The sequence below is a fragment of the Lampetra fluviatilis genome, chromosome 6 (genome assembly GCF_964198595.1).
Source record: "Lampetra fluviatilis chromosome 6, kcLamFluv1.1, whole genome shotgun sequence".
Classification (NCBI taxonomy): domain Eukaryota; kingdom Metazoa; phylum Chordata; class Hyperoartia; order Petromyzontiformes; family Petromyzontidae; genus Lampetra; species Lampetra fluviatilis.
Window position 1 is genome coordinate 4,023,586 of NC_136280.1, and position 22,179 is coordinate 4,045,764.

Here is a 22,179-nt window from a genome sequence, read left to right on the forward strand (position 1 = left end):
GCGTCATCTGGTCCAACCCATGTGAGACTAGGCTCTAAGGAAAGCTGTCTCGGGTGTGGACCAATCAACTTCAAGGACAGTGCATCTATTATCAGAGTTATGTTTTTTTTTGTTTGCAGTATGGCTGCAGGTATTGTGGTCTATGCAAACATGATTCCTTGTAAAAAAAAGGTGTCAGTTTTGTTGCCAGATAGAAGGGTAACAAAAACAATTATCATCTCATTCCGTCCGCTCCTCCAAGCTCCACGCATAGCTTGAGCGAATATATTGACAGCCGCTCTTGTCAAACCATCGCTGGATGAGGAGCCTCACCACAGCACCCAGGATCGTGGTTGGTTTATATGACCATAGGGGTCGTCCATAAATGACGTCACGCGATAAATTTCGATTTAAAGCTTACGTGACTGCAGGGATTCATCTTCTTGGTTCTTTCGGTAAAGTCACGTAGAAGGGAAATAATAAAATAAAACAATAAAATACAATTCTCACGATGTTTCGGCCACAACGCAAGCAGCCGTCCTCAGGTGAAGAACAGGTCTGTCGGAAAGACAGCGTCTGACAGCCCTAAGAAGACGTCACGCGATTTTAGACGATTCTTGACCCCCCCCCGCTCGTCACACGGCGTCACAAAAAGTCAGAACCCCGCCCTCAAATATGACGTCACAAAGCTCTGCCCCCCCCCCCCCAAAAAACCATAAAACTTGCTTTAAATCGCCTTAAACTATTGTCATTGTAGTGCCTATATAATGTGGCGCTGCACTCTGATGTTGTAGGAAAAAACATTTATTTAAAAGTCTATTTAAGTAGAACGTGTTTATATTTATTTAAAGCTGCGCATTTTGACGTGACGTCACATTTCTCACCCCCCCCCCCCTCGTCACACATCGTCACAAATGTCTGACCACCCCCCCTAGGTGAATGACGTAATTTATGGACGGCCCCATACTTCACCTTGCGGGTTGGTGAAGACGGGGGGGAGGGGCAGAGATATTGTGATGAGAGCGGCATGAACGTACCTGCACTGCCCTCTGCTGACCGCATCATTTGAGGCTGCAATTGGAGCAATGTTTATTCATACAATAAACTTGGGGGGGGGGGGGGGGGAGATTCTTCTACTAATAAACCCACGCGATTCGCTCGACCTCTTTAAACCGGTTGATTGTTTGCGTCGACGAAAACCCCATTGCACCCGAAGTATATCCCACAAATATCTGCACCCCCTCGCGAAGAAGATGAATCCCTGCAGTCAGCATCTTGTACGTCATCAGTTTTTCCTCCCGATTCTGGTACGGTGACGTACACGACGTACGTGTCTTCAGGTCGGAAGACGTACCGAGGCTCCCACAATGCCATGCGGGAGGGAGCGTGGCAGTTTGGCGCCAGCTGCTGTCATGTCGTTACAGTTCTCTGCAGTGAGTACAATGTCTTTAAAAACAGCGGTGCAATAACTCTCGAAATAAAATTAACGCTAACCACTTGCGTGTTTCCGAGATTCAGCAGTGAACGGGACCCCACCCTGCAACTTGCAGACGTTTCAAAACGGGAAAGGGTTATAAATCGACACTTTCGTTTGAACCGAGATGTTCCTTTGCAAAAGGACTCTTGACCACAATGGGTTCTCACCCGACTATAATAAGGAACAAAAGCCACGGTGATCATTACCACATGAGGCAGTTACATTCTATAAAAATGTAGAAAAACCACACAGCACATACTGCTCACTTTGACAGGTTCTTGCAAGTTTATTTACAGTGATACATTCAAACCAATAACACCTTGACATAAAAAAACAAGTCATCGTACATATTAAAGTCAATAAACTTGGCAACATCCTTACAAATGCCAAATATTATTGCAATCGGGGTAGCCTGTGTGCCTGTCTTTCAAGGCACTGGCAATGGATTCAGGAATTGCGTTGAAATGTAGTGAAGCTCCAATGTATGGTGAACCCTGCAAGGAAACTGGTGATTACAGCATCTTACCTGGAGCGTTTCCAGCAATGGGTAACCTTACCTTTCCTTCGTTAGCGACTGCGGTAAAGACCGTATAATTAAAGCTGTGCGCAAATCCATTGCGTTACCGTTGTTGCTACACCTGGCCCAATGCAATTTAATGGCAACTTGGGCAACATTTAATGGTTGGGAGGGGGTAAAAGGATGAAAACTTAACATGCTAACATTAAAACCGTTTGTCTACGAGTGCACAGTTAAATCTGCAGGCCCTTTTTAAAATCCTGTAAAGTACTCATCGGTACAGTCTGACATGCTAGCTTATCCACTAGATGATTTTATTCCTGGCTGCATGGCAGATGTTTCCTTTTCCCCCAGAGCGATAACCGTTGCCGTGATGTGCCTGCACCTACAAAGGTCGTTTTTTCACGAGCAAAGCAGCTTGCCACTGGGGTTAACGTCAACTTGACATCTTTTGAATGCAGAATTAACTCGTCCCCTAATGCTCTGCTACTGATGGATCTCGTGTGCACCTTTAGTGCACCCGTGAGCGTTGAAGAGGTCGTAATTGGCATGGTGCCAAAGAAAATTAATCTCGTAAAATCTCCCGGTAAAAGTAGACCGGCCATTATTTCACGTGGTAATTTAAAATTCCACTTTTTTTTAATTTGTAAACACAATTTTAGTATTGCAGTGAATTAAGCAAATCCTTGAGCAAAAAATGCTCCAAGTTGGCAGTATGGGGCATCAAGTACGCGGTGGTCTATTTAATGCTGTTAAGAGCCACTCTCACCTGCCATCACACGAATGTCAAGCTTCACATTAAACGCGTCAAACGGTGACCCGTAATAGTAGTTAATGGAGTCTTGCGTAAATCCTATTTACTTACTAAGAACCTCACCCTTTTTAAGGAGTGTTGTGCTTTGTTAAAAAAAAAAACACATTTACAAATTGCACTTCATGTTTGAAATGTTGTACAACCGATACTGATGCAAAGAGATGACGGAGGAAAAGAGAAAAAAAACATCTCGGTAACACCGTCGCAAACAACAATAATGCAGTCTCTGTACAAATTGCCTTGGTTTTGAGTCCCCCCCCCCAAACTCTGGCACCTGGGTGGCCCATAGTTTTCCACCCTGTGTGCTCCCCCTCGCACGGTTCGGTCGTCCGTTAGCTCAAGATGTCGTTGACGTACACACTCCTGGGTCGGCCGTCATGCGGCAGCAAAAGATCCTCCTCCGTGGCCGTGCCTGTCTCGGTGGGGGGGGGGCGGCATTGGAGAGAAGTGTGGTTTCAGTGAATGTACAGTTTGTTCTCCTGTAACGCGTGTCGTTTTCATAAACAAATTCAATATGTGATGAATGTGCATGCGAATTGGATATAACGCGATTTGAGTGAACGGAGGACTTCATCGCATGAGTCGGAATATAAGCAGTCGTGTACGGCTGTCTCGGCGTAGCATCGCGGCAAGGGCCGGATGCTGCTGGATGCTTCCCGATGCTACCCACGCACCTCGGTCTTTGCTCAGCCTGCATACGCATCTCACGTCTCATCGTGTACTGCTTTACCCTTTATTATATATTGTAACGCGGTGTTCTTTCAGGAATGCAACTATCGCGTTACAGGAGAACGGCACCTTTTATACGCGAGCTCACATGTGTGAACGCGCAAGGTTTAATGGGTTTGTGCAGGCATGTGGTGGATGTTTGTGTGATTGTCGGATGGGTTCCATGCTGGCACTTGTCTTGAGCGAGGGAGTGATTCGAAAACTAATAAATCGGAACACGTTCGTAGCCGTGTAACAGCTCCGTCACCCAAGGTGGTGTCGCTTTTACACGGCGAGACGTGGAAACAAAGCAACGAGCAAGGAATAAACACGGTGCAATTTGGATGTGTGCAGCGGCTAAATAAGATCGCATTTCTGTGCACAGAAATGAATGGTGGGCATATTTTTTGTTGTTCAATACAGGCATGTAATGATTCTACTCCCCAGCCATTCAATGAATTGGAGTTGATTTTCATGCAAGGATCCATTATTTTTGTCTTGATCACGTTATTTGTATATATTGGATTTTTTTCATTGTTTTGTTCACACCATGAGCATTATTTATACATGAGATTAGCGATATGCATTATACATCCTAAATAATAGATTCTTAAGATGCATGATTCAAGGCACGTTACCGTGAGCATATGAATCGACTTAAATAAATGAATCTACATCGCTGCACATCTGGTACAACATATGAGTGTTTCATTTGGCATTCAAGCTTTTTTTGTGTTTTAGATATGCAGATGCATTGAGACGTGCCTTGTTTGACAATTTAGGTTTCTTCAGTGTGCATTGCTTCCCTTTCAATTTTGCCAGATCTCGGTGGCATAGCACGATCGGCACGGGGTCCTTGTACAGGGGACAACCTGGGAGCTCCCCCTCTAAGCTCCCCCTTTCGTAGCCCGGCGCCTGAGCCCGCACCCCCCTCCTCTCCACACCTTTTCGGCCTGCGGGCCCCAGGGAGCAGTTGTTACCGCCTACAACAACAACAACTCGCTCGCTACGCCACTGTCCGCGTATCCACCCTTGTGCGGGAGCACGCGAGGGCGTACACATGCGCGTGTATGCGTGTACAACTTTTATCGCACACGTACGTAGCCAACCGTGCCGGACGGAAGTGCGGGGGAGGAAGCCAACGAATGAAACACAAAAAGCAGTTCTAATAAAGAAGTTGGTTTTCAATCCTACGTGGAGGGGGATGTGGGGAGGTGTGCACGGCCCCACTCCACTTGCGCATCCTCACCGCTGACGATCATCTCCGCTCGCTCCCGGTCCTGCTCGATGACGGTGGCTGTCTTGAGGAAGCAGGCGCCCCCGAAAGCGCACACGAAGGCGCAGATGAGCAGCGCATACTCCAGGCTCAAGAACCGCCACAGGTACGAGTCTCGATCTCCCTTGATTGAGTCCGAGATCTGGTAAAAACGCATGCACAGAAATGGTGGCTATTTCCATGTAGCACCAGCAAAGCCTCAAGTTTTGACCATTACACCATTATCTAAAATGGCTGACAATGTTATGGTTTTCCCGGAAGCTCATTTTTTTCATTAGCTATGATCTAACCACTGCTGGTTGAAGGCCTCCCCACACCGTAGCTTTCTCATGGTCTCGCGACGCACTGATCCACCCGGCTTCTGCACAGAAGCTGATGTCATTCATCCATTCTCTGTGGTTCATGTCCCTTTTGGGTGTTAACCCTCCTTGCGTTGCCACTCCATGATTAGTCTTGACTACCGGCCATTACCCAATCTTAAGACACCTCTCCTACCGAAGCCCACGTTCTTTTCCCAACAGTCAACATGATGTCTTTAACACACGCAAATTAAATGCGTCCACAACACAGCACAACATCTTTGCTTGGTAAATTGAAATTCTTCATTGTCATTAGAACTTATAGGAAAAAAATAATTAAGTGCGCAACTTTGAATAACATTGCATCAATTCCTGGGTTTGAACTTCCACGAAGCTCCTGGTCCACCCTAAACCGAAACCACTGCACAAACCATGGCAGATGCCTGATACACAAATGGAAAATTTAAAACTGTCCAGTGTGCGCGACTGTAGTCGTCCAGAACAGACCGAACAACGACGCAATGCCTGATGATGCACAAATACAAAGACATCACATCGATGCGCTCCCGCTGCTCCCGACGCAAGTTATCTGGCTTGTCCACCCGAATGTGAAATTGTAGCTGTTGCTCTGTCTCTACGTCGTCATCCATACGAAAGAAGAACACAATTTAAATAAACGTGGGGAACTAACCTGCAGTGTCCATCCCCCCAACATGCTTGCTGGAGGGGGGGTGTGCGGTGCGAGTGGAAGGTGTCTCGTGTGTGTTGCCCACACCTTGCCGATGAGGTACGGGGAGAAGGCATCTCCGAGGAGGTGCGACATGAGGATCTGCACGGACTCGGCCGTGGAGCGTCTTGTCGGTATCACCACGTACTGCACGCGCGGCGGAGGCGGGGGGAGGGATACGCCGTGAATAGCTCGCAGCGCACGCACTGCCGTGGGTCCGGCGCAGTATGCTGCCGTGCACCACAACCGCGACGTCTGTTGGTCCAAAAATCTCTACACGTGCCGGGCGAGGTGGCTTACTCGCCTAACTTTGGGGGGCATGGGGGTTTGTGGACCGTGTAGATTTGTGAAAATAACTTTTTTTATATTGCTGCTTTTCAGCTCTCGACAACCAAATCTCCCTGAAGCAGTCCAATTTTGTCAAATCTCAGACGCTAAGCTGGATTTAGTCTGGTTAATACCTATATTGGGAAACTGGTGCTGAATGCCAGGTGTTGTAGGCTCGGGTTGAGAGGTGGCCTGGAGATGCCATGATGTCAAATGGTACGTGAACCCATCTGTGCGTGCGGACCTTTGCGTGTCATCACCTTGCATGTGTGTGGGGTTTCTGCGATACTTTGATTCCCTCCCTCACGAATGAAATTGACTGGACATTCCATTTTAGGGCCCTCCCAAAAAAAAAACCTCGAGACTCCGTGACTCTATTGGATAAATCCAATTACTATCAGCAACACTCAATACGGAGCACTATTTATTTACTCGCAAGCAGGTGTGAACCTCACAGTAGAAACACTCAGAATCTCACAAGAAAAAAAATGAGCAATAGTGAATTTAATGTTCCGATGTATTTGTGGCAGTGTAAAATTAACTCTTGAAACCTTGTGACCAGCACATTCGTGGCGCTGACGACGTGCAAGGGAAGGACTCACCAGCAGGATGTCTGCCACGATGGCCCAGTTGAGGCACAGCAGCGTCTCCCCGCAGAAAATGAAAAACTGGAAAAGATTGCAGGAGCCGGGTGTTGGGTGAACAAAAAAAAAAAATTTGCAAGTAACATGTTTCATAATACAGTAGTTGCAAATCTTAGTAAGCTAAAACGATTTGGTGATGCTGCGTTGGCAGTGGTGTACATGGTTGACGAACAGAAAAAGCGACATTTGTCAATAGCAGTCCCTTTAAAATAAAAAAACAATTATAGGCTTTGGTTATGAGGCAGCCAGGAGATTGGAGCACAGCAATAGATTGAAATCTAACTCTGTAACTGTAAATGGCCCTTGTTTTAAATTAAAGTGCACCATATGCTATGAAAAAGGACCATTGCTCAAAACGTCTCCGATGATAATAATAATAAATTCGGCTTTCTATAGTGAAATTTACACAAGGCCTAAAAGCGCTTGCATAAAGCTTAAGTTACGGAGAAAGCCTGCACTAAAAAACAGGTGAGTTTAAAGAAGCGATTTTAAAAAATGTAACACTCTGATTCCCTAATGGACATAGGAAGGGAATTCCAGACTGCAAAAATCTCCGTCTCCCATCGAACAAGGTCTGCTCTTTGGAATAACGAGTAGACCAGAATCGGCGGTGTTATTGACAAATGTCAATTTTGTTGTTGTTCGTCACATAAAGGGGCCGCGAAAAATCCAGGTGGCGCTCTGGAGTGCGTGGCGCGTACGTATGTGACGGTCGTGTTGCTTTCAGCCGTGACGAGCGACAGGAAGAGGAACGGGGCGGAGCTCAGCAGCCCGAAGGCGCACACGAGCGGGTCGGCGCGTGCGTTGTACTTCTTGTAGCGACGGGCGATCTCGGCGCCCACTCCCACACCGATAAAACCCGACACGCACGTCAGGATTCCAAATATCAGGCTGACCCTGCGGGCGGGTGGGGCGACGGACAAAAGACGGGGCAGTGTAAGCGAGTCTACAACGCAGCCGCAATGACGCAAGGTGCAAAGTGTTTCGGTGAAACAACTTTGTCTTGGCAAGGTGTTGTGGACATGTGGTCATTCGGTCCCAACAGCGATTTGATTAAATGTCACCGTTTGATTTTGATTCAAGATAAATTAGATTTTAGTTCTGGTTTGTAACGTTGATCATTTGTTTTCTTTATGTATTCATTCCGTCTCGTTAGTACAGTTTTTTCTCCTGCCCCATTCGTCTAAACATAAGATTACCATGTAATTTGTAATAAAGAATCTTAAACAATCAATGTTCACACCGTGACTCTACGCGGGTGTCGCGAGTGTAATTAGGAGGCACACTCTAAAGGAGCTCGCCAGATCAATAGTCTAACATGATGAACTGTGTGCTGTGTGAGTGTGCGTGCACACGCATGTCGCTCACTGGCTGTATCCTTCACAGGGCTCTGTGACGCAGGGTCTGAGCCGGCCCTGCACCACCTCGGCCAAAGACAGGAACTCGGGCGACCAGAGGGCGAGCGCGCCCGTCACGAACGACACGCTCGTGAATCCCAGCGACGACCACAGTAAGCTCTGGCTGTGGTGGAAACGAAACGGGGGGTTTGGGTGAGGATCCGCAGATCACCGGAAATGAAGGTGGAGTTTCTGGCTGCCCGAGCAACGATACAATTGGTTACTTTACAAAGATTATTTGTGGGATGCTTCTTTCGTATGGTTGATGTGGATGCAGAGCAACAACTTAAATTTCACATGCAGGTGGTCAAGCCAGATAACCGCATCAGGAGCAGCGGAGTATTCCTGTGTTGTATCCTTTTTAGTTGCGGATTGGGCATTGCGTTGTTATATGTTGTTACGGTCTGTTCTGGATGACCACAGTCGCACACTGGAACAATTTTTCATATTCCATTTGTTCATCGGGTATCTGCATCCGTCAAGTTTTGCAGTGGATACGGTTTAGGGTGGACAATGAGCTTCGTGGAAGACCAAATCCAGGGATCTCCTGCGTTAGGCCCTTCACAACAAAGTGTTTGTGCTGTTGTAGCTGAAGCGTGAAATTGTATACAGCAGGGATTTTTAATAAATATTTTCTGGCAGGCCACAAAAAAATTAGCGTGTGCTGGTAAGCCACGCGACATCATGTCACATGTACAAACTGTGACATCGCATGGCCTCTGTCAATGTCTGGAACAGGTGATCGCTAAATGCATACCTCCTTGTTTTTCTGATCTCTCTCCCTTTATCCCACTAATCTGTATTGATGTCTTAGGAGCCATGTCTCTTTGTGGATTAGTTCAAGAGCACATCTGACCTGCAGGCCCCCAGATGAAGAACCCTGGTTTAAAGGTAGATGCAACCCAAAAATAAAAACAGAGTTCCTGTTGATACATTTACCAAGACTGTTCATGGCTGAATGATAGTGTTAACGATCATGAAATAAAACATTTGAAGTTGTCAGGCACACCACATAGCACTCAAATGCTACCCTGCTGCAATGTTACTGCCATACATTTTATGCATCAATGTCACACTAAAGTGCTTTAGCAGCATTCGTATGTGCACCTGAAAGTCATCTTATACAATATGCCTCAAATTTTCTGTTGGCCAGCCTGGAATACACCGCTTGCTTATTCATCGACAAGATAAGAGCTATTAGCTTTTTGAGTTGCGTATTTCTAGAATGCAGTCATTCTCTACCTGTTGTGGTCCACGTTCCACAGGTGGGCCCCAAGGCCATGGAAAGTGGTCCGTGGAAATGTTGCAGATGATAATTTTTTTTCTTCTCAGAAAACAAACACATTTTTTCCAGTGTGGTAGACCACAAATATTCGTTTGGGGTTGACAGTGCTCCACAGATAAAAAAAAGTTGTGCCCCACTACCTTTAAATCAGTCTAATGCCATTAATTATTTAAAAATATATTTCTGCACCAAAATGTTGGTTAAATTCGAAAGCGTTCTGAAAGTTGAAAGCAGCAGGGCATACCGTTACATATACGACAATTTTACAATCTACTGTACAACCACGCAATTTATGTACCGTTGGTGGAATCGGCGAAACGGTACACATAACCGTAACTTTGTACGGCTTCACGAGTACGAACGAAACACCAGGCTTGGCAAAATGAAATCTCAAGACAAAGGCGGAAATCCAGGTGGACCCAGAGTCTCCATTTGCCGCCGCTTATTCACATCCCAGCATAAGCTGCCGCCTTCTGGTGCCTTCAGATGAATGAGAAACAGGCGCAAGGCAAAGGGCGCATGCATGAAAAGGCGGCGCACCCCCCCCCTTACTTGCGTGCCAGGGACTTGAGGTCGGTGAGCCAGCTGGTTCTTGACAGATGTACGCCCGTTTCCTGCTCGATGGCGCCCCTCGGGGGCTCGGGAACCACGAAAAAGATGAGCAGCACCGCGAACACGCCCAGAACTGGGGTCACCTGGTACATAGGCAGACAGGCAAGGACCCAGCAGGGCAAATGTCATAGTCCAAATGTGATCAATTGCACACATTTAATTGTGAAATCACAGGGCAACATTGCAGGCTGCTGCTGCAATCAACTCACGCCGCGCGGGGACGGTTGCCACCAGGGGATTCCTCCTGCCGCACGATGTACTGTCATGCTCTTCTGGTCTTCCGAAGAAATGAATAAGTAAACTGCAACTAATTCGGAATGCAGCGGTACGTGTTCTGATGAAAACCAGAGAGCACTTGCATAACACCCATTTTACGATCCTTACACTGGCTGCCAGTCAGTCAAATAATTTATTTTAAAAAAATTATTCCATTGGTTTTTAAGTCGTTGTATGGTTTGCCACCTGTATACATGTCTTCCATGCTTTTAAGATATGAACCGACAAGATCCCTCAGATCCTCTGGTACTGGTCTTTTAGTCGTCCCAAAGGTCAGGGACTAAACCCTAGGGAGGAAGCGGCTTTTAGTGTAGACGGTCCCTCGCCTGTGGAACAGCCTGCCAGGGGATCCGAGGGCTTCAGAATCATGAAGCACTTTTAAAATAAATCTAAAAACGTAATTTTTTAAACTTGCTTTTAATTAAGATTTTCTTAATGTGTTACTTTTATTATGCCTTTGCTAGAAATTTGTTTCGTGATTAAATTTTGCCTACAATTTAACTTTTAAAATTCATGCCTGTAAAAAAACTATTGCGTTTTTTTGCACGAATACTAAAGTTTGATTGATTGATGTACCACCACAGGAAGTGCGGTATATCCATTTAATTGCTGAATATAACCGTGTTTACACATCCGCCTAGCATCTGAGATGGCTGGGTGGGGGGGGGGGTGCTCACAGGGGTGCAGTATACCCCACGTGCTTAAGAGTCCGACCATGGGCGGCTCCCCACCTGCTTGGCCCTCCATGGCTAGTTGCTATTTTCAGGCTGGCAAGGCCTGTGATGATGCACTGCCACATGCGGCAGGCTCAGGGCTCGGTGAGCTGTGTAAACACTTGCCTAACAAATTAAACTCTCCTCTCACACTATTCCAAATTTCAGCCCTTGTGAAAAACAGGGGCGATGGGGAACTCCCTTTAAGTCCACAGAGTTGAACCCCTGACATCTTGATTGTTGTATTAGCACAGCTATTAATTATTTAATGCATGCCATTCTCTAATTCCTCTTGCATGTTGAATCCCACTATGGTAACCCTTTTACATGTCAATAAAAGTTGAAGCCAGATCCTTTGCACGTTCCAAACAATCCTCCATTACTTGCCTTAAAGTAACTGTACTAGCAGCAATTGACTTCTGAATGCACATTATTCTCAGCTAGCCTTCAACGCCTTTTCAAATTATGCTCCGATTCTTTACAATTATCTTTGAGCAGTGACAGTAGTGTTATGCTACAAGAAGAAAAGGGTCTGCATTCACATCTGGACATGCGGAAATTCGTTATTATGGAATTAAAATTGGTACAGGGAAGAGCGATTTATTGAAAGATCCTCTGCTGTTGCCTCCTCTGCGTGGAACTCTCTACATCTCTATGCGCATCTGCAACATCAAATGCATTCAGGCCTTTAGATGTTTTTTGAAAGTCAATCTGTTTGGTCAGGCTTTCGAGCAGCCCTGAGCTTGGCACCGCACCTCTGAGTTGTTGACTTGTCTAAATCAGGTGGGGTGCCTGTCCAAGAGAGATGGACTGAAATGTTAACGACATGGAAGATGGAGGCGAGGACTGTAAAGTGGTGGAGGAAAATTGATAGCTGGGAGGTTAAGACGGCACAGAGGAGTTTACATTGAATGAACTGGCTACACGCTGGAGTGGAAAGATGATATTTTCTTGTGCTTGTACATGCATGGAATTGTGCGCAAGAACTCATTTATGATTTATGCTAATTCATGGCATGACATTTTTGCCTCGATAAAAAACCTGCACAAACAAAATGAAAGGAAATACGAGGCAAATGATAAAAAGGAGAAAAATTACAACCCTGAATCGTGAATTCATTGAATGGTTAGGAGATTAATCTTAACATGCCTTATTTGATATCTTGATATATTTTCACTTCCATTTGGGTTTCCATTGAACTCATTCTCCTTGTAGGAATATATTTCTTCTACTTATTTATATGTTTTTAATGATTTTTTTTACAAACTTCAATATATATGTTGACCTTGAGTGGGATATATTTTGTTAATAATATATTTTAACAAATACAATATTCCGTACCATTTTTACTCGTATAACAAGCAGAGGATTTATATTTATAAATTTCAAAGCCAGTGAATGATTATACTATTTTGTCTTCTTGGTTCTTTCGGTAAAGTCACGTAGAAGGGAAGTAATAAAATAATACAAATAAAACACAATAAATATTTTGAGCAACTGTTACCAGATTTATCTCTATAATAACACTATGTAACACGATTTTTGTTCCTGGGTAGTAAGTGTTATTTTCTAATTGCTTATGCCTCAAGTATAGGAAATGGCTATTATTCCCCACAAACTTTGCGTTTGTGAACAGGACTTTATGTGAAGGAATGACACAAATGCACACGTTTTCTCATTGACAAAAAGTACATTTCTAAATATCACTGTCCTGGTCACAAAAGCAAAGTTTGTGGGGAATAACAGCCATTTTCTGTACTTTTGAGGCATAAGCAATTATAAAATAACACTTTCTACCCAGGAACAAAAAAAATAATGTTTTTGTTACACAGTGTATAAATGCACATGGGGAAAAGTTTGCCCACATACTGCCTTCCCAGCTTGCATTTAAACAGTGAAAAGTAAAGTCCCCCAAAGTGTTCAATAGTTTTCAACTCTTATCCTCTCTATATATCCTAAGAAGGACCATTGCCCAAAACGTCACCTATTTCATATTGTTCCTTTTTAAGGCAGTGTTATTGACGAATGTGTACAGTTTTTTGTTGTTGCACCACTGCCAACACAGTATGCTCAAATAATTAATTCGTCTTTGAATGTTTTTTTTGTACACACTGACAATGTTCTGGATTTGAAGCTTTCGTGACTGCAAGGATTCATATTCTTAGGTTTTTTCGGTAAAAGTCACGTAGGTAAAAAATTAAAATTTATAAAAGTAAAATAAGAATAAAATAAAAATCACGACGTTTTGGAGGCAACACAAGCTTCCGTCTTCAGGTGGAACCGTCACGGCACGACTGCTGCATTACCTACGTGACTTTACCGAAAAAACCTAAGAATACTGACAATGTTGTTCATCCAAGTGTGTGTATATGACAGTGTAACTGTGTTTGCAGGCGTGGCGCTATTTTAAACGGTACCGCGTTTTATGGAAACGATGAAAAAGTCTCACCCTCAGTCCCCACTGCCAATTGCCCGTCAATTGCGCCAAGTTTGCACCGAGAATATAGCCCAGTCCGCTGAAAAAGAAAACGGCACATGATTATAATTCCATAACAGCAAAGTTATACAATTCCATAAGGCAAAGGCTTTTACTTAATTGCGCTTTCTCTGTCACTGGACCCATTGCCTGGAGCTTTCTGCCAAAGAAGCTTACGGACAAAAACGTGTCTCTCAAAATTCAAACGTGACCCTAAAAGACGAATGATGGAATCACGGCCAAAGGAGGGTACGCGCCCGAAAGAACTTCCACCACTGAGATGCAGTGGCAAAATCCCCTCCTGTGCAGGTGCTAGATTCATTTATGCATCACAGGACTCTGAAATGGTGACTTGCTTCGAGAGGCCTTCGCCCCCAGCGTGTGGATTGAATTGATGATAATATCGACGACACTTAATTTTGGTGAAAAATAATAGCTGGAGAATAAAAAATAAGTATTTTGGAGAAAGACAGATTGGGAGAGAGACAAAGTTGGCATGCATCACGAGTCAGAAGAAGCTGTGAACAGGACTAGGGAGGGGATCAATCTTGCCTGCCCACGGGGATTGCGAAGTAAAAGATGGAGAGCATGCGGGTACGCTTGTCGCGCGTGTAGAGGTCGGCGATGATTGTCGGAGCGATGGTGGAGTAGCTCGCCTCGCCTATGCCCACCAGTCCCCGCATCAGGAGGAATGCCCAGAAGTTCTTTAGGAACAAACGCACACAACAAAGAACACAGGCTACACAACTGGAATGCACAAATACACTACAGTCAGACAATCGTGATGCTTGTTAAGATAGCTGTGAGAATATTATTTGCATCATTCCTAAATTTAACATTCATATTTTTTATGGATAATATTTCACTGACAAACCACTTCAAAATTTATACTCGTGCAGCTTCACGTGTAAAAATGCATACATATAAACATAAATGTTCTGACACGCTAGGCAATCGCTGGCATTCACAAACTGTCAACCGTGACTACTGTGACGAAGGTCCGTAACGTTAATGACCCAGCTTCTTGCAGAGTTTAGTTTTCCACCTTGTACGTATGGGTTTTCTCACCGAGACTTTTCTTACGTTATGGGTGCATTACAAAAGCAACCGACCTCTTTAGCTTACGCCATCTCATCGTACGTTCCACCTCGCAACCTTCGGTCTGCCTCAAGTGGCCTCATCAAAGAGCCCGTCGCTCGAACGGCGGTTCTCTGTCGCGGCCCCAGTCGTCTGGAATTCACTCCCTCTCTCACTGCGCTCGTCGGCGCTGGGTGTCATCCTTTTGTCAGAATCTGAGCTTCATCTCTCAAATGTCTTCTCCCATGCCTTCTGAATGTCCTTTTGACGTGAAATGTGTGCGTGTTATAGATGTATGAGTGAATGCATGAATGTTGTTACATTATCTGAGCTCTAGTTGTTTTAATGAGCCACCCGCTCGACTCCCCCTCCTGATTACCCCGGGGGTAATGTCTTGCAAGCCATGTCCATCGGTTCAAAGTTCAAAGTTCATTTATTAGGTATAGCCCTGTGAGCCATTCGGCTCTTGAATCGGGTGCAACCGCAACAAACAAAAAACAAGAACAAGAAAACATCTTAAAGTGACTATGTGCAAACAGAAAATCCAAGGAAAGACAGTGGGGGGCCATCTTGTTGCAAGAGTGCTCACCTCCTTTGGAATGAAGGAGCTTCCCAGCGTGGTGACGGACCACACCGTGATCCCTACCGACATGATCAACTTCCGATTGAAACGATCGCCCAAATAACCGAAGATCGGTGCCAGCAACATGTAGCTGCAGATGAACACTGCAAACGAGTAAAAAGTGGCATGTGACTGCTACAAAATATCAGCTACACTAAAATGTCCAATACAATGTCAACAATGATACATGTCATTTGGCACACATACCAACCACTTTATCTACTCGATCATGAACTTCAACCAAACTGTGATAACTGTTGTTGACAATAGCCTTGCACGAGTCTGCTGTTAACCTTTGACGAGCTCCATTGCAGTACAATACAGTACTGCGCCTTTGTGTGAAAGGAAATACCTGTATAAGGAAAACCACATGCCATGCAAAACTGCAGCTGGTGCATTATTTAAAAAGGTAAAAAAATATTACTGGCTCGTGTTGAGCCATTACACACATTGCATTAACATATAGGGTATCCATTAACTAATTATATTTACTCGTTTCAGCTAGGTCGATAAAAAAAAAACTACATGCAAATACCCTTGGAATTGTGAACATTTGTATCGTGAGTTTCAACCCGATAAACCTCCATCAGACCCGCCATGGCATTGGCAACACCACATCAGATCCAGATTTGAGTCCCAGGTGTACGCCATCTTGTTACGTGTTGTTGAAGAAAACTCAAACAATTGTTGGTAGAAACACAAATTAAGGATGTATGTATGGAATGTGGTGCCAAAATTTCAACAACGCAGTTAAAAACTGCTATTTGATTTTTTCCCCCAAAAAAATTAATAACACGTGTATGGACATGCCCATATTATTCCACTTCGTGCAATTTTTTCTTACAAGCGAGTTTGAACATGTAAGATTATCCAGTGCACCGTTCTCACCTGTAGTGAGTAATCCGGACATGGTGTTGTCGATGGAGAAGTAATTTTGAATCTGCACAAGGATTCCTGTGCACAGGGAGCGCAATTCACACAGACTCATCACCACAAGCAGAGTACAACAGTCAAATCAAAATCAAGGAACGTTTCATTTTGCAAATGTAGGCATTTCAAATTAATGTAATTACCAATGCTCCTGATGAACATCCCATATCCAGAGGCAAGTCACGTGAGTTTGAACTACGTAAAGCAATTTTAGGAGGAACGTCATAGTTAACCGCTGAAGAGCTTGCACATAAATTTACAGTGAAAATTGTTCTAGCTCATGACATTTGACATTTGCCAAGGAAAAGGCACAGGTGTCAATAATTAAGTAACCCGCCATGGTGCCAGCGAAATGTAAGCAAAGTGGCACTGCTAAATTTATCCTGCAAAACAAACCTTAGTTCATAGAATCTAGCGGTATGGCAATTTACACACATAAAACGAAGCATTATATTTTCTAAATATATTGTACAATAATGTAGAGTACACAGTAATTATATTTAGTGGCATCGACAGCTTTGGCCATGATCATTCTTGTTAATGTTAGATAAAGCCCTTTGTAAATTGACTGGTGGATGAGGGCCTTTCCATATCGCATTAATCATGGGGGTTGTTTGACCATATTTCACCACGCTGGTCCTTGTGAGTTGGTGGATGGGTCGGGTCCCTGGAGGGTTTCACGGATCACCACATTTGCCTACACCAAGTGACGTTCGACAGGGTTGACATGCAACCAGGGTCAACGGTCAAATTCAAACTGTTTCGTGGCCTGGGTCGATAGTGCACATGTGTGACATCGCGCTCGCTGAATTTGTATTTACCACTGCCATATAACAAAATATAGGCACTATGCTAACGTTACAGTCCCTTGTTCAAAAATGCCAATGTTTATATATATAAAACCTCTTCAGAGTGCATGTGTAACCTCTTATGTCAGAAGGCCCAATCACTGAAGCAATGGTATATTATATTACGTCTTTGTAAGTAAATGATGGGTCTTTGATTCTACGGATGCAGATTCTACATAGTCTGGTGGGTTGCATAAAACATTTCTGTTTTGCCCCAATATCACTTTAAATAGCAAACCTAAGAGATATCTACAACATGTGTGCAAATATGCAAATACGAGAGAGCATGTGTAAATTACATGCACAATCCTTTTCTAAAGCCATTGCTGGAGGAAGGGCCTCCTCACTCAGTGTGTCAACTGTGTTTATTACTTTCTCCTTCCAAATTCGTAACTCCGAGTTAACGGTATCGTGAAGCCTTGGCGAATGAAGGACGGACCTAACCAAATTCCTGACCAGGTGGAACCACTGCAGAACGCCGAAGCTTTGCGCAGAGAAGCTGAGATTGTGGGTCACCTAGGCACTAGGTTGGGCTTCAGCGGGGCTCCTGACAACACACAAATAGTGGAAAACACCCACCATCATCATCATCGTACTGCTGTCAAACCCCACGATGGATTCAATTGCGTGGCGGCCCCCCACACGGACGATGTCTTATCTGCGAAATTGCCCCCCCCACCTCTACACCCACGTTAGAAACACCGCACCACGAGGTGATGTACACAGACAGCACGAATGGGAGGGTGAGTTGGCAAGGACAGACGATGGACCACCGGGACACCGAGGCATAAGCGGGTGCGCGCTGCAAAAAACGAGACGCGTGGACACCAAGGGGACAGGGGGACGTACGGGGCACCGCCAATTGAACCACGGACAACCTGGGGTACAGGATGGGAGGGCAACCAGGGAGACACAGAAGGGGTGAATACGGAGAGCCACCGGCTCGTGTCCAGGGGATGCCGAGAGGAACACGGGTGGGTGGGTAGGGGGGTTACACAACAGGGGTTGTTACAAGTGGACACCGAGAAACAACTGTGGTACGTAGAGTAATCGTTGAAGGTCGAAGGGCACAAGGATACCAGGAAAAACCAGAACACCAGGGGGTTGTTGAGGAACACCGCGAGACATTGGGAGACCAACAAGAAACTCGGACACACACAAAGAAGGGACGGCCAAGGAACACCGCGGTATAAGGATGACAGCCAAGGCGGGGGGAGGGGGATGGGTAGGAGAGCAACAGCGGATAAACACGGGACGCAGCCAGGACACCCAGCACCGTCCAGCAACACCAAAGAGCCTGGCCACGAGAGACCCCGTGAGGCACGCGAGTGCACACGAGAGGGAACCTGGTTAGAGGCGCCACAAAAAAACAACAAACAACAGAGACCCGCAGGACCCCCACCACCATCACCACCGACCCCACGCCAGACAAACGATGGTCCCTCGCTCCCTCTCTCTCAACAGCCTCGCACCGGCCACCGTGAAGCGGTCCATGTAGTTGAGCAGGTTGACGTAGAAGAGGATGATCACCACGGCGAGCGAGCGGTGCCTGGACACCCCCGTCACGGTGTGAACATCTCGGGGGAGCGAGGCCTCGAGCGGCTCGCCGCCTCCGCCTCCGCCGCCTCCGTCCACCGTTTCCGGGCACCGCATCCAGGCAAGGTCGGGGCTTTGGCGGCCTCCGCTCAGCCGCTGTCGTTCGTATTCCCCTCCTCGTCCTCCATCGCCCTCCACCTCCTCGTCGCCCACGTCGTCCGCCGCCTTCATCGTAGGCCTGCTGGTGTCCCTGCCGCTCATGAGCGCCGATGTTTGTCGCGGTGGTGGTGGTGATGGAGAGAGAGGAAGGAGCGATCCGCGCTGGAGGCGGCAGTCATGTGAGGGGGTGAGGGGGGTGGGGGCTGAGGGGGGGGGCACGTAATGCGGCTGTTGTTGTTGCTGCTGCTGTGGGGTTTGGATGGACTTGGCCCTGCCACGTGAATGTGGAATTCGTACGGACTGGTGGCTCACGGGTGGTACATCAGTGGGTGGGGGGGGTGGGAGGGCAACGGGTGGGGTTTGTCAAATGACCCGTTGTTTAATTTGGTGTTGTGGTTTTTTTCAGAGGTGTGAGATGACGATTGGACTTCTGTTTTCGTGGTGAGTTGAGACACGGGATGGGGTCCTTTTTGTTGTTCCGCTTGCAAATGGAGAAGCTGTACAATGATTGAGCCACGCACCGACAACAACAAAAAACGAATTCCCCACTTTTGCAAGTGCGACCTGACCCATAAAGCGGAGACACGCGCTTTTGATTGATTACTGGATATCGGTGGGAAAATATCTTTATAGCTAATCGGATTCCTTCCAGTATAAACGCATATTCTGAATTGGTGATACAGTGTTGGCAATGGTGGACAATCACAAATAACAAAAAAATGCAATACTGGACAGTACATTCGTCAATAACACTGCCTTTAAAAAATATAAAGTATATGATAGGCGACGTTTTGGGCAATGGCCCTTCACAACAATCAGGCCAGAGATGGGGTGATTAGAGCAAACGGAGGCCTATTTGTGATCTCTCTTACCTCTCTTGCCTCTCTATTTACTATAAAGAAGGGGCATTGCCCGAAACGTTGCTAATTATATGCAGTACTCTCATTTAAAGGTAGTGTTGCTGACGAATGCGTTTTTTATTGAGTGATTGGGTTGGTTGTGATTGTTCGCTAGAGAAAACCTTGTGACGATAGGCTTAATTCTAAAAGTATTCTTTGAAAACGAATTATTAACTTCTATTAACTTAGGGTGACTTAAAAATAAAGAATTAAACTAACATTGTTTTATTTAAAGTTGTTTGCCTCTCCCCTTCTATTTCGAGAACCGAAGCAAGCACAAGTAAGAGGGTAACCACAACAATCAGCACAAAAAAGGAAATCAGCAAAAAATATAAAATCCCCCTTTGAAAATTGCAAGATTGTTATCACGAGGTCGTCACCTGACGTGGAGATTGGGATAAAACATTTGATGGAGTCATTGTTCATTTGCGATTGTTTATTGATGAAGGTATGCATTACATATTTTTCGTGTGATAATGCAGTGCTAATTATTGATGTACAGTACTGAAGTATCCCTGTCCGTCATTTTCACTTTTAACTTCGACAACCAACAGGAAGGCTGCAACATCATTTGACAGAGTAAAGAACCATTTGATAGAGAAAATTACATATTTTTCTGAAAACGTACCGCTGAAAGAATGATGACCTTTAAGCGTGTGAGCCCCTCTGTTCATCGGAGCCTTCCTGGTGCCAAAGATGGCACCAAAGCTAGTAATACAGATACAATTCTATCTTCATTTAAGCATTTTAATAAAACATTACATCCGCCCATGTGCCTTATAGGGCCTGGTTTCCCCAAAACTCTGGACCGGCTTCAACTTGCCTAGTCTCATCAGCAGGATGTGGTCTGAGCAGAAGCAGTGGCAGTACCGTGAACAAACACAGCTCACTCCAGGGTCAATTCGTGGTCAACCAACATCAACAGCGGCCACTGTTACTGCCACTCAGCCATTGCATCCCTTCGCTGTTTGTTGTATTCCATTCATTTCACCGCAGGTTTAGACATGTAGCAGCAGAATTTACTGTCAAGCCAAGTAGTAAACGTCTCCTTCCCGTAGACGTGTGGTGTATACGCCGTGCGAACGAGAGAGAGAGAGAGCAAACGGAGACGCAGATTGACTGGGGGAGGCTATTTCTGCTGGATTGGAAAGTGCACTTGAGCCACACGCGAGTTGGACCATCTGATGTGGATTTATATTCCACAACTGTCATTGAACTATTTTCCAGAGAAAAGGAAATACTTTGCAAAAAAAAAACCGTAGTGCTGAATCAATTATATTTGCGAGCACTCGACTGATATTGTAGATGCATAGAGTCGACTTTATATAACTATTGCATTTGCTGCATACATGTTCTATTTAGCACTGACCTTTTGAAGAAAACCCCAAAATATTCCAGCGGATGCTATTACCTATTCTGACGTAAATGAGAAACATGGATTTGGACAAAGAATTGGAACACAGACTGAAAAGTGCACAAAGACGCACGGAGAGATGCATTCTTTGAATTCGATTTGGAGACAGGAAGACTAAGGCATGGGTCTGGTAATAAATACAAATAAGAACCATCGGAGTGACTACTGTACTAAGGAAAGTGCGCTTGAGCAGGACACGTTATGGTGAGGAGGAATGATGACTGAGACTGGTGATAGAATTCCGAAAGAAGGGAACCCACCCAAAATTACAACCAACGCAAATATATATACGAATAGCGATTTCAGACACGTTTATATGCAGGTGTCTGTTGGATTTTTGGCATCGCAAAATCACGAGGGACCGGAATCGTTATTTCAACTCGAGAAATCTGAAGAGCTATGAAGCTGTTTTCACAGATGTCCAGTAGAATGTTGAGGGCTTAGGGAAGCCTTCACCCACAGCAGTTGACAATGGCTGACAATGATGATTCGCAGTGACAATGCCAGAACAGCATCATTCTAACTCAAATAGTTTTTCAAAATACTGTAGTAGTTTTGAAAAATAAACTTGGAACTTCATTTGCTGTTCACACATGCGCAGATACTTGGTGCAGTGCATACAGCCATCTAATACACGGTGACCATTTATAGATTTCCCACTCAAATAATATGGATACAAATCGGTATAGTACAAACATGTTACGTCAATGCTTCAACACGTCTCCCACACGTCTCAATATACATATTAAATGATTCAACACTCTCCTCTAAGATTTTAAGTAATTGATTTCACAACATCCAATCGCCTGTTGATTAGAAGGTCGTTATGAATCAGCGGGGTATCTACACATAGATCAAAATACAAAAACATCATTAGCGTCGTTGGAGAATATGTAAGATATTTTAAAAATACACATATGCCTTTCCATATCTGTCCCGCCACGTAAAACAATAATTGTTTACAAATCCCATCGGCTACGTGGCTTTCAGCGAGTGGATGTCAGCAGCATTGGTTCAATACAAGACAGCCCAAGGACGGGTTTAAACATTCAGTATCTCACCAGCGATCGGACTGGTTTAAATCCAATGGTGGGGAATGAAACTCCCAGGTGTCAATAGAAAAGGATAAGATTATGGTTCGCAAGTCCATGGTGTACGGCGTGAATA

At 45.1% G+C, this 22,179-nt stretch overlaps 1 protein-coding gene across 1 annotated transcript; it reads right to left on the reverse strand.

Moving 5' to 3' along the window:
* Positions 1 to 1,718: 1,718 nt before the first annotated feature.
* Positions 1,719 to 18,903, reverse strand: SPNS1 (SPNS lysolipid transporter 1, lysophospholipid). Its single transcript, XM_078857561.1, has 12 exons — positions 18,477 to 18,903; positions 16,115 to 16,180; positions 15,194 to 15,330; positions 14,080 to 14,231; positions 13,501 to 13,567; positions 10,003 to 10,145; positions 8,137 to 8,289; positions 7,470 to 7,665; positions 6,727 to 6,792; positions 5,846 to 5,944; positions 4,745 to 4,913; positions 1,719 to 3,199 (listed from the first exon to the last, which is right to left on the reverse strand). Exons 1-12 carry the CDS (start codon positions 18,799 to 18,801, stop codon positions 3,120 to 3,122), a joined length of 1,653 nt encoding a protein of 550 aa, XP_078713687.1. The 5' UTR covers positions 18,802 to 18,903; the 3' UTR covers positions 1,719 to 3,119.
* Positions 18,904 to 22,179: the final 3,276 nt, after the last annotated feature.

Bases quoted from the DNA above. Each gene is read 5' to 3' on its own strand.
- SPNS1 (XM_078857561.1), bottom strand. From the start codon at position 18,801: ATGAGCGGCAGGGACACCAGCAGGCCTACGATGAAGGCGGCGGACGAC. The intron at 16,181-18,476 runs GTGCGAGGCTGT...CCCTGTGCACAG, and splicing joins GGACCGCTTCACGGTGGCCG to GAATCCTTGTGCAGATTCAA. The intron at 7,666-8,136 runs GTGAGCGACATG...ACCCGCCCGCAG, and splicing joins CCCTGTGAAGGATACAGCCA to GGTCAGCCTGATATTTGGAA.